Below are 17,271 nucleotides of genomic sequence, written 5' to 3' on the forward strand. Positions count from 1 at the left end.
TAATCCTTAAATCCTTAAGACCGTAAAGTTGCAGGAGATAAAGGCTACAGGAAAACTAAATGGGTCCTTTGAAAAACTGGGCACTGCTAAGTGAAGCCACGTACTTGACTTGTAATGGTACTTTGTGATTCAGTTGGTTAGAAACACTACTTTAAGGAAAAGAGGCTATAAGTTCGAACTTGTACTTCAAATTAGGGGCAGAAATATTCTGTTCTTACACATTGGTTCCCGCTTGCACTTTTAATAGCCAAGGGTGACTTAAACTTAATTTACCAATAACACGTATGGTAGCTCTGTAAAGCTGAAACTAGAACTACATAGAGAAGGCCTCTAACAGCATCTATATATACACTTCCACGTGTTAAAGGTTAAGGACAATTATTAAATGGAGAAGCCTCGATGTAACGTTTATTACATGTGGATTGTATCAACTTAAGACATTCAGAAATGACACAGATATGTTAGAATTCGTTGCTAGTTAGTTTTGATAAATATCACACGCGATAAAGGAATTTGATGACTTGCGGCTTCCTAATACAACTTCACGGTTAGACTGCTGAATTGTTTGCAATGTATTTTCAGCAGGTCACATTATGTTTCACATCATATTTCCTGGTCATAAGCTTTCTTCTTCGTTGTTCGCTTTCAAAATCTGTTTATGTCACCCTTCAGTTACGTTATTCGTTAATGATGTAGCCCCTTCTAAGAAATATGCTGGATCCATCCCTGAATTATGAAGACAGTCTTCATCTTAAAATAATTTGGTTTTATCCACTGAGTTGATAGTGAAAATTGGCCACCGTTAAGAGTTTCTATGCTGATATTTCGAGCTTTAGCCATTTGCCATTCGCTTTGTTTCTTTAGAAACTTACCCCCTTTACTCATTTGACGTGATCTTAGAAGACTTAGAGGTTAAAGTTTACAGTTTTACATCTCATAACCATATTTTTAACCGAAATGTAAGTATCTTTTAAACAATGAAGGCTTAGTCAACCATCGAACACTTTTGATGAGAAGTTTCCAAATAACTCACCATGAGAACTTTTGAATATTTTTTTCGTAGGAAACAAGATTACAAGATGTCTCTAAAAATGTAATTCTCCTCCTGGCAATGTACCGTGAAATAACGATGGCAAATATTTCTCTAGTTCAGACAGAGAATTTGTCTCAGGAGGTAAGGAAAAGCAATGTACACTTTCCAAAGAAACTTATAATTCTGCTCTGTATGCTTAGTCATCCTTCCTCCTTGCTAATTCGACACACTCTTGACTGCTGCTTTCAGAAAGGGGGATACTTTTTTTTTTGTCAGATGAGAGTAAAACTTGGTGATTTCGTAAGAGATGGAGGACACCTAAATGAAACGGTAAGACCGATTAAAAACATGCACGCATGTTTTCTGCAAAATAGATTGTCGTTGGGGTGACTCGAAAAGAAAGGAACAATTAGCACATTTTTAATTCCTGAGTTTTGTGATAAATGCTGTCGACTCGTGTGAAACCAAAGGAATTGGTAAGGGTATAGTCGACGTTACTCTTCTTTTCTTATTCTCTCGATATTTAGGCTGTTGAAAGGTACGTTTTCTATTTTTAATAAGCTATGTGTATCATTTAGGCCCAACATTTGGCCAAGGAACTTCTTGAGAACAAACAGGGTGGAAATCTTAGGGAACTTCAAATCTACAATGGAAAGAGTCCGCGGGAGCACACCTTGACAGAAATTGTGATCCATACAGTAGTAGCTTTACACTGCGTTGGTGCAGCATCTTTGGCTCAGCCTTTGTATGCTCTCATGACTGATCCATCGACCATGAAGGTAAATATACACAGACATTTTATCCCGAGAAAAAATGAAATGTTTTTAGCATAGGCCAAAATGACAACTATAGCAATCTTAGTTCTATTGTTAAAATGATAAAAGAGCATTTGCATGTCTTGTTCCATAGTAGTTTACTGACAGAATATCTGATTTCTCCGTTGATTTCCTGGTACAGAATTCTTTTTTACCAACAATGCCCGAGGATAACTATCTCGAGTGCATGAAGGCCATAGCTGAAACTATGAATGGCACTGGTTGGGTTGGAGAGTGGTATGGTAAGTGTCTTTTATTTTTAGAAATGTTTACTTTTAAATTTAGCACCGATCTCAGATAAGAGTGTACAATTCTAGTGTTCCAACGAGAACTTTGAAATTACTTCTTACACCCTACTTTCTTTCTTTCAGAGTGTGGCAATTGTAGATTTGTGTATTTCATCGGGGAGGTAAGGATATATATATATATATATTTTTTTTCCTAATATGTACACTAGAGCCTAAATAAGACACGGAATAATTTTTTTTGTAGAAAGAACCTAATGTACTTTGTGCATAGTCATGGGTTCTTATTTTTCTAACTAACATGGATTTTATTTGTTTTGAAATAGTGTACTCAACCAATGCAGCAGGGCACTTGTCCAGATTGTGGAAAAGTATTGGGAGGGGAACAGCACAAGTTCCTAGGAGAATACAGAGTTTCCGAGAAGTAATGTGAACACATCTTATTTTAATATTTGAATTACTTAAACGTTTCTCAATGTTCTCTCTGTTGTTAGGGAAATAATGTTTTTTTCTTTCATCACACATTGAGGACGAACTTTTACCTAAAAAAAGGAGCTACGTTTAGATGTTTTGAGTATTCTTTTATGCAATTTGAAAGACTAACTTCACCTGAAAAGACACTAGAAAATGGAAGCTTGGAAGGTAGAAACACAAAAGAAGAAAGTAATCTACCAAGAAAGAAAGAAGATGTTTAAGGGTGGAAGAGATTACAATGGATCAAGAAAATATAAACCGTGTAGTCTTTATTCTCTTGAATGGATTCAAATCAACTTAAAAATTTAGTCATGCTAGAGCTATGTTAGTGGATGAGTGAGTGAGTGATGGTAAGTAACAAAAACATGCCGATCTTGACCCAATTTTGACAGATGTTTCCCGGTACTTCTTATCGTTTCTTTTCGAAGTATCTTGTTACTTCGACATTCCCCTTCGATACACCTTTGAGTTCTCTCCTTTTGGGATTTCTGGCTTATTGCGACAAACATCTCAAAATAATTTTCAATCTCGTCGACGCGTAATTTAATTACTAAAAAACCAAAACTTCCTTACAGAAATATCTAAATAGGTGCTATCTGCGCATAATGAAAACTTTGAGGAAAAAGTTTTTTCTTCGAAGAGAAGCATTTTATCTTTTAAATTACGACATATGCCCAAAAGAGCCTCTAAATTTACGAAGCGTGTAAAGTGTGTGTTACGATACTTTGAGTTTAACAATGTGATCCTATTCGACGGAATGTAAGAACGAAATGGCGAAATGGCGGAATATCCTAAACTACAGAATGAAAACATACTAAAACGCGGAATGACGAATGCACTAAAATACGAAATGACGAATATGCCAAAAGGCGGATGACGAATATCCTAAAACGCGGAATGCCGAATATTCCAAAACGCGGAATGACGAATATCATTAAGCGCGGAGTAACAAATGTGCTTAAACGAGAAATGACGAATATTCTAAAACGCGGAACGACGAATATCTTAAAACGCGGGATGATGAATATCCTAAAACGCGGAATAACGAATATACTAAAACGCGGAATGACAAGTATGCTAAAACGCGGAATGCCTTGTTGTACGAAACAAAAGTCTCTCTGCCTATTTTTCACGATGCACTAACTATGACGAATCTATTGTAAGAACTTTTAAGCGCATGTGATTATTTGAGCGTTATCTTCTTATCAACTTTCTATCTTTAGGAAAGACAGGACCAAAACTGGCCATGCACTCGGAGAACCTGGCTCGAGACCTAAGAACGCAGAACCTCAGAGAGACATGCCACCGATAGTGTGCAGTTTGCTAAGGATTATCGTGCACTCGGCCATGGTCATGGGAGCATCCAGAAATCCACAGGTGATTAGTCTTTTGCTATCAGCTGCAGTCCCTCTGAACCCCTTTGGAGAATGAATTTTGATCTAGAACGCCAATGTTTTGATGTAGTTTTGATAAAAGAGAGGAGCATACGGTTCACGTGATGTTTAGTTGGACTGATCAGTTTCCAGATTGATAGGAAGTCTCAAATTAAAATGATAATAATGATGGAAATAGTAACGATAAAAGTAGTGTTAAGGCTTTATTTACAGAGGTTATACAAAGCACAGCCAAGGAGTTTAACTCGGGGCAGCCGAGAACAAATCCAGTGAGTATCAGTGTGGAGGGCTTGAACCCGGAACTACCAGATTACAAGTTCAGTTTCTGACTGGAGATAACTTTGTCTAAAATCTGATGGAACAAATATCCATATGGTTTTAATTAAGGAAAGCAACCAAGTTTTTACTCATTTATCTCACTCTTGAGCACGATTTTAAATCTTCGATTTTTCTTCAAAGGCAACCGCACAGCTGATCACACCTTCATGCACGTCGCAGTCTGTGGGACAGTTTTTATGGCAGCACTTGCAGAGAGACCTGGATGTTCTCAGTAGAGCACTCGGATGCAGTGTTGATAACTCAGCTCTAACAGTTCATCTAGCATTACAGCGGATGATCTCGCTAATTGGAGGAAAAACTGGTACAAGCTTTCATACCTTAAAATTTATGTAAAAACACACGTTGATCAACGGGAAAACTCTCATTCGATGGACTCCCATATCATCGAGGATGAATGGCTCTTTTCTCCACCAAATCGTGCTTTAGAAACCGGAATTTGCACTTTTGTCTTGTTTGCAAGCTCTAGCCATCATCATAATTTAACTATGACAAATTCCAACATTAAAGAGTCAATTAGCTCTGGTTGTGAATTCTAAGAAAAGTTAACATATCAACCGTAAGCCCTCGAATTGACTTAAAATTAAATCAAGAGCTGGTTCGTAAGTTTGATCAAATGACTAGTAGATAACAGATGACACCATTATGTGGTTGAGGAATTAAAAAAAGGGAAACAAATTGCGTACGAGGAGGGGGGGAACCAGGAGGGGGAACCAACTAATTCTGATAACGTCATATTTGATTTTTCTTTCTCTCTGATCAAACAAAATAGCGAGTTCAGCATATTGTACAAACATTCAGTATCTCTCTTGATGTTGCTATCCAGTTTGTTCGTTATTGCCCATTGTTCCCCCTTTTCTCTCCACACTCTCCAGGAGATAACCATGACATGTGTCTTCAAACCCGGGAAAGTCGCCGCAGCTGGGAGAAAGCTTTTTGCTCTGAGATTATTGTTCCTGTCATCACCGTACGTAAAATTGATAGTGATTTCTTTTTGTCTGTTTTGCTAATTCATTTGCTACATATGATCTTTATGCGTATTACTATCGTTTTAGTGTGACTCTGATTTGTGCAATATATTCCTAGCATCTTGACGAGAATCTCCAAAACGCCTCAAGACTTTTGATGGGAGACGAGAGATTTGGTACGCTTTTTCATGTTACTTGTTGATGCAGTAAAATATACGCGACAAGCTTATGATGGAACTGGTACTAGTGGATTGGAGGGTTTAGTATTATCCCTGAAAGAGGCGTTACCTCAACCTTAGCAGTTAGTGAGGCGTATTTTTTTGTAGACATCTACGAAACAGGTTTCACTAGTACTTTTATCGTTCAATGGCGTTTTTTCACCTAATTTTTGCTGAAGCGTGCACAATTACTACAACCTTAAGCGAAACTTTTGAATACAAGCTTGGTAGCAAATGGAGTCTGCGAAATGAGAAGAATTACCTTAAGATGATATTTAAGAATGGAGGAGATTGACCCGCTTCTGACAAACTTTCAATATATTAAGGCTAACTTTTCAAATGAAACAACTTTTCACACATCTTCGTATGGTGTCCTTTTCAGGAAAGGATCCGCTGGTACGTCAACTTTACGAGTTCGATGAACAGATGGAAGACTTATCTCAAGGCGTCAGGCCCATGTCTCGCGCTCTTTGGAAGTACAGACACCATATAACTGTTGAGGAACTGAGTAGCTCTTTTCAAAGAGAAGTCCTTTCTGGTGGCGGAGAGGAATTCAAAGTGTTGGACGCTTTCCTCAAACAGGTAACGTCAACATATCCCCGCAAAGGGTTGGGTTTCTGTGCTACAAAGATTTTCCTCGTAATTTTAACCCCTTTTTCTGCCTAAATTTCGGGCAGCATCTGCTCATGAAAAACCGAAGGGAGTCTCCTCTTTAAGTCTATCTTCACATGCTTTTTCCTTTTAAACAAATACAGGAACACAAGTTGCGTTTCGTTCAGTTTCTGCCCGATGTTGTTCACCTCCAGCGTCTATTGATGGACAGATTCCACCGACGAATTGACAGAACAGATGCTGAGAATTATACCGTCCGTGAATTTCTCAAGGACCTTCCGAAAGGTACTCAATGAGTTACAAACCTCTATCCAATATAGCCAATGCCATGGAAACTGTTCAATGCAAAAGGTTGATGTTCTAAGCTGCTTTTCAAACAGTAAGCTGCGGTTAGCAGGTGCACCTCTGCCTGCTAGTTTTTCCACAAGATTTTTTTTGACGACAAGGTTTATGGAGGTGTCAAAGCTGTTGCATTTCCACCCCGTGGAAATGTGACTGCTAAATTTCCATTTTTTACATTTATTTATTTGTCAAGAAATCTGTTCATGGTCAGAATTTTGTTGGAAACTCTTCTCGTGTCATCTGCTTGACAAGTCTCTGTGTTTCATATTTTCCGTGTGACTTCTTCTGGATAAGGAGATTTTGTATGAATTTTACTTAAGAGAAAGTTGCCAGTGTAAGTGCAACTGTTGAGACTCTGGGTAAATTTTAATTATTTTAAAATCAAATTTGTCTCCAGGATCTGTGAAAGAGGAGTATACGAACCTGTTCCAGAGTTTCAGGAATGCATGGAATGCTTGCAAGTCATTTCTTGGTGATCAAGGTACAATGATTGTTCCGTTTTTCCAGAGTTCATGGAAGGTTTAAGTAATTATCGTGACCAAATTTCGTATTTTTGTAAATAGTGTTTGTGTAGTTACTTGATGATTTAGCTTAGCCCAGCGTGGTGAGATAAAAAAGGCCTAACTCATGAGTGATGCTAAATTTAAATCTCTACGGGTAGCCAAAACTTAGTCATTAAATAATATCTTGAACATTTGAATTGCTGGTTTTAGAAAAGGAGCACACTGATTTAGAAAATATGTGGTCTTTTTTCTTTTGTTTTTTCTTTCATCAATCGATTTTTTTGATGTGGTAAGTCTTTTCAACTCAGACACCAATTCACTGTTTTCATTGATTGTTGCTTTAGCAGTTTTACGTCGCCCGTTTTTTAGTACTTTCATCTGGTTCTAATTTGCCTTTGTCATTCTTTACACCTGAAGGTCGCCTGCGCGTCCCACAAGACCTTTGTAATACCACAATGGACAACGACTGTCCAATTGCAATGGTTCTCCCTTGCACCACCGGGATGGGAGTTTGTTCGACCTCGCTCACCTTCTTCTTGGTTAATGCAAATAACGAGTCTCTGGGAGCCTATCGTAGTGCAACTAATCAAGACAGGTACATAATTTTATAATGAACAGCTTACGTGTTGCTGTTTTCCTTTTTACCCTCAGTAGAAGGAAATAGTTGATCGACGTGATCTGACTCGAGCTATATAAATCGTATAGGTAACGCTTTTATACTTCCTTTAAGTCTCGGGTGTTTGTGAAACTGACTGAGCTGCTACACGAGACTGATATCAGCATCTTGAAGTCAGTTATCATCTCCTTCAAATGCGGCTTTAGAATGAAATATGTCAGGAATTTGGGGTTTTATTGTCGATAATAATGTACATTGGAAATAATTACAGTGTTGAAGAAAATCATTTATCGTCTGTCCTGCTCAGTCTTGGATAATTACCACCTAAGCATAGGACAATTACTACAAACAATTACAGTCATTAGTATCACTATCTGTTTTCTGATTGGCCGAAAGCCTTCGGTGAATTTTCGAAATTAGCGCTCGGGACGTCCTCTGGCCGCAGATTATACAATAATCATGTCAAGGACACTCAAGGCCACGGGTAATTATGTCATGACTGCGGTGCACGATTTCTAAGGGTAATCTTGTCAAGTTCGCCCGCTTTGTGTTGCTTGCTGATTTGTATATTTTTACACGTTTAGAAATAAATTATCAGTTCCACCTACTGTTGTGACCATTTTTTTTTTTCGTTTAGTGTATAGTAAAACAATTATAAGATTCGGTTTTTGTGATATCCAGAACAATCAAGGTCTTTGTAAGGGTTATCAGCCGAAGCCGAAGGATGAGGCTGATAACCCCTATCTCGACCTTGATCATTCTGGATATTGTAAAAACCTCATCCAATAATTGTTTCAGACCTAACTATACATCTTATCTGCAATATTCTTTTTCATTTATAGTCCCTTGGAGCGTGTCTCCGTATCAGAGGTGACCTTGTCGCACTTAATAGCTTATGATCCTGAGAGAGACCTACTGCCCCTCATCCTGGCTCATTGTAACTACTCTCTGGAGGTGGGAAAGGAGACCTTAGTTCACTATGATTGGGCGGCTTTGGAGAGACAGCTGATTGACAGGTTGTTGAGGGGAAGGCCTTTTGTCGAGTTCAAGGTAGGGTGGAAGTATTTATTACACATAGCGCATGATGAGAAAAAATAATTTTCAGTTTTCTTCAGTAGAACTCGTTTTCACCTCGCAGGGTTTGTTCTCTTCATTCTCTTACTGAGTTTGCTTCATCTTGCTGCAAACAGTTTCAATCTCATTTTATGAACGACACGTTTCTCTCAAGATGTGTTTCAATCAGTCACGGCAATTTCAGTTGATGGATAAAAAAGCTTACCTTGTTTGACGTTTCAAAGATAGGACTCCTGTGACAGATACAGTCAGAACAGAAGTTATTCTAATTACACTCAGACGAGTTATTCAGTGTGAAAAGTTTATTAAGGATGAGTCAGCCAGACTTGTAGTATACGCATCCTAATATTATCTTAACTTGTGTATACTAAAAACCAAGGGTTCTACATAAAGAACCTGTGTTACGCCAGATACGAAAAACCACTAAAAAACCACTCTTTGGGAGTGGCCAAAAAATATGTGAAAACGTATTCCTCATCTCATGCAGCAGCAAAATACCCCGAGGAAAGGGTAAACTAACCTGCTTACACTGCTAATCTCAAAGAAAAATAAATTAATGTAGTGATACGAAAAAAAAAAAAAAAGAAAGCGGTGAATCATAAGACTAACCGACCTAGGATGACTTAATTTTCCCGCGAAACGCTTAAATAACCCGAAACTTTCACGATGCCACGCAAACCCCTTCAATGTGCCATCAGAATATTAATTTCTGACTTATTCGTTTCCATGTCTCTCTTCCGTCAGAAATTGCATATTTCGAAGGGTAAAGGGTTATATGCATACCGGGTCAGTTTCTGGAAAGTATGCTGCAAACAGCGGTGTCAGCCCCATTTCTCAACACTTGGTGCTATTCATCCTTTTTGACCTTTTACTTGAATTACCTGCCTCACTGGTCTGTATCTGATGACCAAAACTTAAAAAAACAAAACAAAACAAACAACCCCTTTTTGAAACGCGTTTGGAGCTTCGTTATGACCATCCCTTCACTACTGTAAGAAGAATTGTAATTGTAAATTGGAATTTCTGTCAGTGCTTATTTTTCCCTTTTGTTTCAGGACGAACGTTTTGCGTTCAGCCGAGACACCCGAGATGACGCAGTTTTCACTTCCCTAACTGGAAAAATTCCTCAGGTAAATTTCATAGTTTCCGTCTTTTTTTCGTTTTAATATATACGTTGAACCAGTGGTACTGTAAAGTTTTTTAGAACATAAATTTGCTTTCGCCTTTTTTATGCACCCAAGAATAAAATCTCAAGGTGTGGAATGTTTGAAAAGGAGATTTGTTGTTGGTGGGTGTCTAATAACGCTTGATTGGCGATGCAAACTGGGTGTTTTAAATTGGGAAAACATTTCAAATTACCTTCATTTATGAAATATGTTTATTTACTTATTCATATGTTTTTTCATTTATTTTTCATTTACTTGCATGCAACCTATCTTTTTGTAGTTTCATTGGGAACGAAATCTTGCTTCATGTTTTGTTGTTTTGTCATCTGGTCTGTCTTTGATTACATTTTTGGGAAACAAGTTTATAACCACTTTGACCCGTCTTGACCACGGAAAAAGCAGTACATCCCTCTTTCTAACATGATAAACTTTTCCCTCCAGCTATTTCAGTTAACGGAAGCATGTTTTCGGCTCTGAATTGTTTTTGTTACGTCGATAGTAATATATTTATCACTTTATTTTGATGTTATTGTTTGTATTGGTGTGTTCAAGATCTAAGACACTTACACCAAGTGTTTCTTTAAAGGAATCCATTTCCCGCGTCGTCGAAAGTCAGATTATTAATGATTTGCGATCTTCCTTGTCTGATGTCTGTGATGTTATGTCGTCACTGGATATTGCCATTGGCTTTCTTGCCTCATCGGGTGGCCAGCCGGAGAGGCCTTTAAAATGGTACTTACATGAGGTACTTAAGCTGCCCAAAGATCGAGGTCTCAAGAGTGCAACAGTAAGTATATTTCTCCTTTTTATTTGAAAGACTCACTTATGCGGTCATCCTTCTTGACTGGTGCAACACCAATATTTGAATCAAAATGTTCTTGTTAGGTGCTACAAAAACTCATTCCTAGATGCCAGAGGCTGTATAGCATTCGAACGATGTGTGAGAGATGTCTAATAATTATTTTCTGTTAGTTAACTAAAAGAGAAGCCCTGTTTTAGACTATTTGCTCATATGCCAGGCATTGTTCTATGTAGGAGTGCTTTGACTCTCGCATGGGTTCTTATGGAATTATGCCATTTTGTTGCAGGCAGAGCAGCACTGCAGTTTGTCCCATACCCTGGCATTGTGGCGGCTTATGGCTCTCGAGAGGGCAAAAATCAAGTCCAGGAACAAACAGGTTAGGTTTGAAATGGTTCTTTTCACTCTGGCATTTTTAATTTTTTGTGTAATTGCCGTCATTTTTTGTGGAACTTTAGCCCTATGGAATTAGTTCGTTTGCCAGTAAAAAGAACAATTTCAACTTCGTTCAAAGTTTGATCATTGTTTCTGATGTGCTGTACACGAGATGTATACCTCAACTTTTCCGCAAGGCTATCACAGTGTAACTTTGATATTAAAGGTTTGGAGATGATAGTTTGAGTTCGTCGGATCCCTTTAAAACAAACCCTTTTTGGGAATTTTTTTTTTCAGGAGCCGTTTGAGCAATTACCTGACGTTTTCAAGGAAAAACTTAGCTCAAGCGAAAAGGCCAGCCTAAATCGCGTGTTGCGAAAAATCGATATGGACATATTCCTGCCGCAGCTCCTGCAGATTATTCTTCTGAATGTCAAAAAAGATGGCGAAACAATTTCGACGATGAGGTATCGAAGACGGGCTTCTCGAAATGTTCCATTCTATAATACATCAATTAAATAAGGACCAAATTCGTTTTTTTTATCTTTCAATTCTTACAGTTGCTTTTGTAACTTAAGGAAATAACGCCTTTTCCTTGCAAGTGTAGAGCTATGAAGTACAAACCATGAAAACCACGAGATTTCCTTGCTATGCCGAATTAATAGACTTTTGGCTTAAAACCGTTTTTCTCAAAAAAAAAAATTTTTTTTCTAACTTTTTTAGGTGATATTATTTCCTGGGAGGGATGATATCGTCAGTGTCTTTTCTTGTATTTGAACCAAAGGTTCTAATGATGAACACTTAACTGCGCCTTGTTGTCCAAATTTCCCTAAACTTCCTCTCTAATTCAAAAATCCTTTTCGTATTTTGTAAACAAGCTTGTTGTTCAAGTCCACGCTCAATTCTTTTTAGCACCGGTATTTAAAATGTAAATTGAACATAGTGAAATCCTGATATTACTCGGGGAGAAGAAACAGTTTATGGTACACTCTTTTGCGGCTTTTGAAATTCTAAACTTTGACTAATTAGCCTTGTGAAGTACTTTAGTTTAACAGGACGAAGATCTAACTACAAATTTATTGCAGCTTTGAAGATTACTTGGAATGTTGTTTAGCCGACAAAGGCCTGGAACAAATCCCAGGAACAGAGAACATCACGGACAGCATCAAAATGGCGCACTTAAAGGATGTTTGGAACTCCGCTGTCCAGCTAAGTGACGACTTCCACAAAGATCGTCAAGCAGTTTAATATTCTACTTGAGGAGCGGTCAGTTCAAAACTCAAAGGCAGTGGTGCAGTTCGTTTTTAAAAAGTCTAAGCAGTCAACTTTTTTTAGTCAGTTGAAAGAAATGTATGGTACATGCTGAATTTTCATAACAGTTTGGCTTCTGGCTTCAGTTTTCTCTCGTACAATAATGAGGTACTAGATACACGTAATAACAAATTAATTTGAAAATGTTGGCATGTAATAAATATTGCCATTTTTTAGCTACGTTAAGGTACTTTAATGCTGTAGTTTATGAATAGGGCCAGCCAGTTTCTTTTGCCACGTATATTTACCTTTGGTTTAATGAGAGTGTTAAAAAAATTCTTCTCGATGCCATCCTCTACATAAGTAGTAGAAAAGGCAGAAGCTTTTATGTATATGAAAACTAAAGCGGGATGATATCATTGATTAATTTTTCATAATTTTTTTCTTAACAGTCTAAAGGTAACTCAAAATGCTACAGCTGAGAATGAATTAGCATGGCATGCAAATTTGAACCACACTTTGAATCAATGTCAAGTTAGTACAGAAAATTATCTCTTCCATTAAAGTTTTACATAAATTTTTTCTTTGCCGGTGTTGATGTCTTCTAATGTGATGTTATAAACACCCCACCCAGAGTTATGCCTGGGCAAAATCTTGTGCATACGAAAGGTTCTGCATGAAAGGAACCTTTGTCACAATACGTCCTGTTGTGATTGTAGTTAAACCCTTAAAATTTATTTGTAAAGGTACTATTCTTGGATATTTCTTGGGTTGCACTGTCCGTATAATCATGTAATCATCTAACGTCACTCTGAGGCATCGTTGATGTCTATGAGGCAGAAGTCCTCGCTAACTATTACTAGCCAAACTTTTTGGTTAATTCATGTGCATTGTTGTGCTCTTGTATAACGTGCTATTTAAAATGGCTAAAAGTTTTATTTATGAGCTGCCTTTAGTTTACGACCTTATTTTATAACGACATGTTACCCTTTCATGCTCATAATTTTTCTGGTAATATGTAAATTGATTTTTCTTATATTCTAACCTGGAGAGTGTCTTATCTCAGTAGTATATTTGAGCTCATGCAGAATGTCAAATGAAAAATATTTGAAAAGAATATAAATCATGGGAAATAGTTTGGAAAGTACTTTAAAGTATAATAAGGCATGGAAACGTAATTTCTGGAAGTTTAGCTGGCCAATGAATGACAGTTTGAAAGGCTCTCGAACTCCCCTTATTATATAATTAACGCCCTAGGACAACATGGACCTGCTTCCTTGATATTTCTCACGCACTTCTACCGCGAGCTTGAACGCATGAACCACGTGCATTACACATACTTCATCAGGAATCTCTTCCAGGTTGGAGCTATCGTCAAAAACCATTGATAAGTACTCACTGAGGCTGAAAACGAAGGAAGTAGTTAAGTATTCCCTGAGAACAATATTAAGTAAACAGGCTATCAGAAAAAAAAATGTTGGACACGTCGCGGTCATCTTCATGAAACACGAAATCATCCAGCTAAAACAAGAGTAACAAGTATTGTTGAGTTAACCTAACGAGAGATTTTTCCATAGTACTTTTTGTTTCAACTTATCCGCTGGATGGCGATGTATCCGTGGAATAACGTTATCCGCCCGTTGGACAACTTGGTTCTGATCTCCAGAATAATGTAAAATTCCTCTTAATCTTTGAAACGAGGAATTTAGTCATGAAGAACATGCTACTAAACTGAGTAAAAACTAATAGAAAAAAGAATAGAAAATACAAAGGAAGCTAAGTTAAAGAAAAGCTAGAGAGGATTAAAACATCAGATTTCCATTGATAACTTTGAAAGATTTGTTTGCAAAATTTGTTCTCTTACCACGAATTGAGGAAATAGTTACCTGGAATTCCACTGTTGGCTTCCCCGTAGGAAGCTAACAATTATCTGCTTCTGGAGGGCTTCCCAGTTGTACTGCGATGATGTTCCTTTCCCACCTCTGGTGAGTAGGAGAAATCTTCTTATTCAGATAAAAATAATTCAAGAGTGAGTCGACAAAAATATAGCGGGTGATGAACGGAATGGCAAAGATAAGCAATTCTGTTGTTGGGGGAGTAGGAGAGGGGGATCCTAATGTGTTAATTATGGAACGTCTGAGTCAGACTTCATACGCCTAGAACTATTAGGGGGAACCGACATGCCATCAATGATACTGCAACGTTTCTTCGATTTATTGAGCATATATCAACATCTAAAAGAGATACTGCCGGAGTAAAATATTCAGATCGAGGACAAGACCCAAAATGGCCTCCTAAGCGGTATTGTTAATGATAAGGGTTTCACCTAGTCAATAATTTTGCGATAGTAATGACTTCATTAGCATTCAATGAAGTATGATTCCGTATATTCGAACATGACTTGTTGAAATGAAAGAATTCAACATACCGTGTGCTTTCGTCAGAGCCAACAGCACCTTGATATGCTTCTACCATGTCATTATTTGCATTGACCAAGTAGAACAGCAAAGCTTTGCAACAAACACCTGGGCCAACGTCTGTTGGTAGTAACACTGACACGGTGGATGTCATTTCAATTGGCTTGGAGCACTGTTCTTGAGAAGGCGTAAAATGACCTGCCGTAGAGAAATATTAAAGCGCAAGAAATTAGTCCGAAATATTTAATGAATTTTATGACGCTCTCCTTGTTACTTCTAAGGTTTTGATTTAAAGTCATCGATGATCCTTGAGAAAAATACTCCACCGTCGTCCTCCCCCTTCACTATGTCCTTTTTCTAGCTCTCCCATGTTCATTTTCTCACCTTGTAAACTCAGGTGGTGGCGAACCTGATCCTAAGCCGTGCAAAAAACTTTGGAAAAGCTTTTGAAATTTTCCTTCTGGTCTAAGAAATGGAATAGTTTAGACCTACCACTTATTACGTGAGTGTAACTACCCAGCATGGAGGTACAGTGTTAAAGAACCGAAAGAGGGACAATTTTCAGAGTTGAAGCACCACCAATTTGTTACTCCCTGCAGCTTCGAGGATGGAAGTGAGAGAGACGGTGCTCGAGCCACTTTTAACATAAATTCTCGCTGTCAGTTAGTGAGTGGCCGTCTTAGGTCCGGTCCAAAGAGTATAAAATGATACAACAACTTAAAGGGTAAAAGAAAAGAGGGAAGAAAACAATTACGTTGTTCGATGAATTGCGAGTTTCTTGATATGGGTCGAAAAAAAAAATAAAAACAAGGAAAAGTTTTTATTGGAGGATCATTTTGTAGTTGTCCTGCGTGCGCCCGTCTATCACTTCCTATTTAGGTCGAAACAAAATATTCGAAATTTTAAACGCATAGTAGTCACATGATTAAGTGCTTATTGACTGACTGAATTTGGTCGAGCGGACGGGAAAATTTGTGGCTATCGCTGCAATCGGTCCATACGTTATGGCTTCGACCCAAATGTTTTCCCTTTTCGGCCCCCCACTTAGTCAATGAGTACATACTATTTGTCAACATCAGTGTCTGCCCCATACTAAACAGTTTGCTTCGATTCAAATTACCTCTACCAGGAACTTTCCTAGGACTTTACATGAGGCCATGTTTGACTTGATGTCTTCTAACTGACGAATCACGTGTTCAACAGTGAAACGTGTTCTATATTTCCAAAACGCCGCGTGTCCAGGATGGATGTCTGCTGCAGTGCGTGGAAGCGAAAGGTAGTCCACCTCGTAAATCTGTCGCATGAGTGGATCGTTCCCTGTGGTATGAAGCAGAAAATGCAGTTTCTCTCTAGATTACCTCTAGTGACGCTACTAGTTCATCTGTCTCGTTGCTTAACATTGCTCTGGCTATCGAGTCTCTCAGTTCTTGATATAACTCTCCATACGCGAGAAACCGATCCAAATTCACCTCAGCGTCCTGTTGATATATTTTTAATAAACATATGAATACGCATTTTAAATAACACTTGTTAGGAAAAATATAAGAGAAGATTATACTGGTTTCAATTTTCATTCTTTCATTCGATTATGAAAAAGATTAAATCGATTTTGATCAAAAGGTTATTCAACCTGAGCACGTTTGGGGTAATTAGAGAAGTATTTTGAAAAGTATTCTTATACTTCCAGTGTTGAACTGTTTGTTTGCTGCAAATGCTGTATTTTAAAAGCTATGTAAAAGTTAATCAAGAAAACTCAGGAGAATAAAGGCTCTCTAACCAACGTTCATGGGACTTGGGGTGCTTATCATGATTAGAGAGAACATCAATCGAATTATATCAGTTCCTTAGCGGATCGATAGCTAAAGGGGGTTGGCTGCGGGGCTTTTTAAGAAGACCTGGGGGAGCAAAAAAATTTTATAGCTACAAAAGTAGTTAAGATCAAATAAAAAATAATAAAATAGACTGAAAATATCAACCACTGAGAACTCCCACCTTTGTCTGACTTCGATGAGAACGATCAAGGAAAGTTGTGGCTTTTGAGGCAAAGTAACGGTGGCATGTCCTCCGTCCGTAACGTTGAACCAGCTGTTTGAATAGAAAGAGGGCCGGAGATTTGGAATCTGTCGGACCCAATGAGCAAAGTGCCTTAACAGTGTCGAAGAATAATTCCATTACAACTTGCGTTTCCCTTTGGAGCCACTTTTCGTCGTCGTTAACACAGCTCATGTACAAGTACTGCGCCGCCATTCCTAGAATACAGCGTGCTTTAGCTACCGCTTCCAAAGAATCCACCTGCATTTCATCAAAACTTGTAAGTCTTCCTGAAGATGATAAGTGCATCTTGACAAATCTTGTTAAAGCTACCAATTTGCGGTGGAAGATCGAAGTTAGCGAACATAAGTAAAGTACTTGCGCAGGAGTACTACAGATTAAAAGGAGCACATAGTGAAGAGCTTTAATTCGTTTGATGAAATGCAATAAGAAGTGCTTTCCATCAAACAAATCTCTATTTTGTTATCCAGTCTGTGGTTACCAATTATAAGACGTAACACAGCTCGCGCACCAGCCCTATCAAATTTCTATTGACTTGCGCAGGGTCTCATCGCGTTTTGCTACAATTCTTTAGTAACTTT

General features: G+C 38.1%; 1 protein-coding gene across 1 annotated transcript in view; it reads left to right on the forward strand.

The window, feature by feature from the left end:
• LOC131787479 (E3 ubiquitin-protein ligase rnf213-alpha-like) overlaps positions 1-12,757 on the forward strand; it is a 55,042-nt gene extending 42,285 nt beyond the window's left edge. The window contains exons 65-84 of the mRNA XM_066165200.1: positions 1,064-1,174; positions 1,310-1,363; positions 1,612-1,812; positions 1,991-2,090; positions 2,220-2,257; positions 2,420-2,517; positions 3,791-3,944; positions 4,421-4,601; positions 5,173-5,264; positions 5,384-5,441; positions 5,866-6,065; positions 6,239-6,380; positions 6,835-6,918; positions 7,358-7,535; positions 8,399-8,606; positions 9,686-9,760; positions 10,383-10,583; positions 10,885-10,974; positions 11,268-11,437; positions 12,056-12,757. Of these exons, the coding sequence (XP_066021297.1) occupies positions 1,064-1,174; positions 1,310-1,363; positions 1,612-1,812; positions 1,991-2,090; positions 2,220-2,257; positions 2,420-2,517; positions 3,791-3,944; positions 4,421-4,601; positions 5,173-5,264; positions 5,384-5,441; positions 5,866-6,065; positions 6,239-6,380; positions 6,835-6,918; positions 7,358-7,535; positions 8,399-8,606; positions 9,686-9,760; positions 10,383-10,583; positions 10,885-10,974; positions 11,268-11,437; positions 12,056-12,218 (2,598 nt within the window). The 3' untranslated portion in view covers positions 12,219-12,757. The remainder of the gene's footprint in view (positions 1-1,063; positions 1,175-1,309; positions 1,364-1,611; positions 1,813-1,990; positions 2,091-2,219; positions 2,258-2,419; positions 2,518-3,790; positions 3,945-4,420; positions 4,602-5,172; positions 5,265-5,383; positions 5,442-5,865; positions 6,066-6,238; positions 6,381-6,834; positions 6,919-7,357; positions 7,536-8,398; positions 8,607-9,685; positions 9,761-10,382; positions 10,584-10,884; positions 10,975-11,267; positions 11,438-12,055) is intronic.
• The last annotated feature ends 4,514 nt before the right edge of the window (positions 12,758-17,271 follow it).

Source organism: Pocillopora verrucosa, chromosome 4 (assembly GCF_036669915.1).
Source record: "Pocillopora verrucosa isolate sample1 chromosome 4, ASM3666991v2, whole genome shotgun sequence".
Taxonomy (NCBI): Eukaryota; Metazoa; Cnidaria; class Anthozoa; order Scleractinia; family Pocilloporidae; genus Pocillopora; species Pocillopora verrucosa.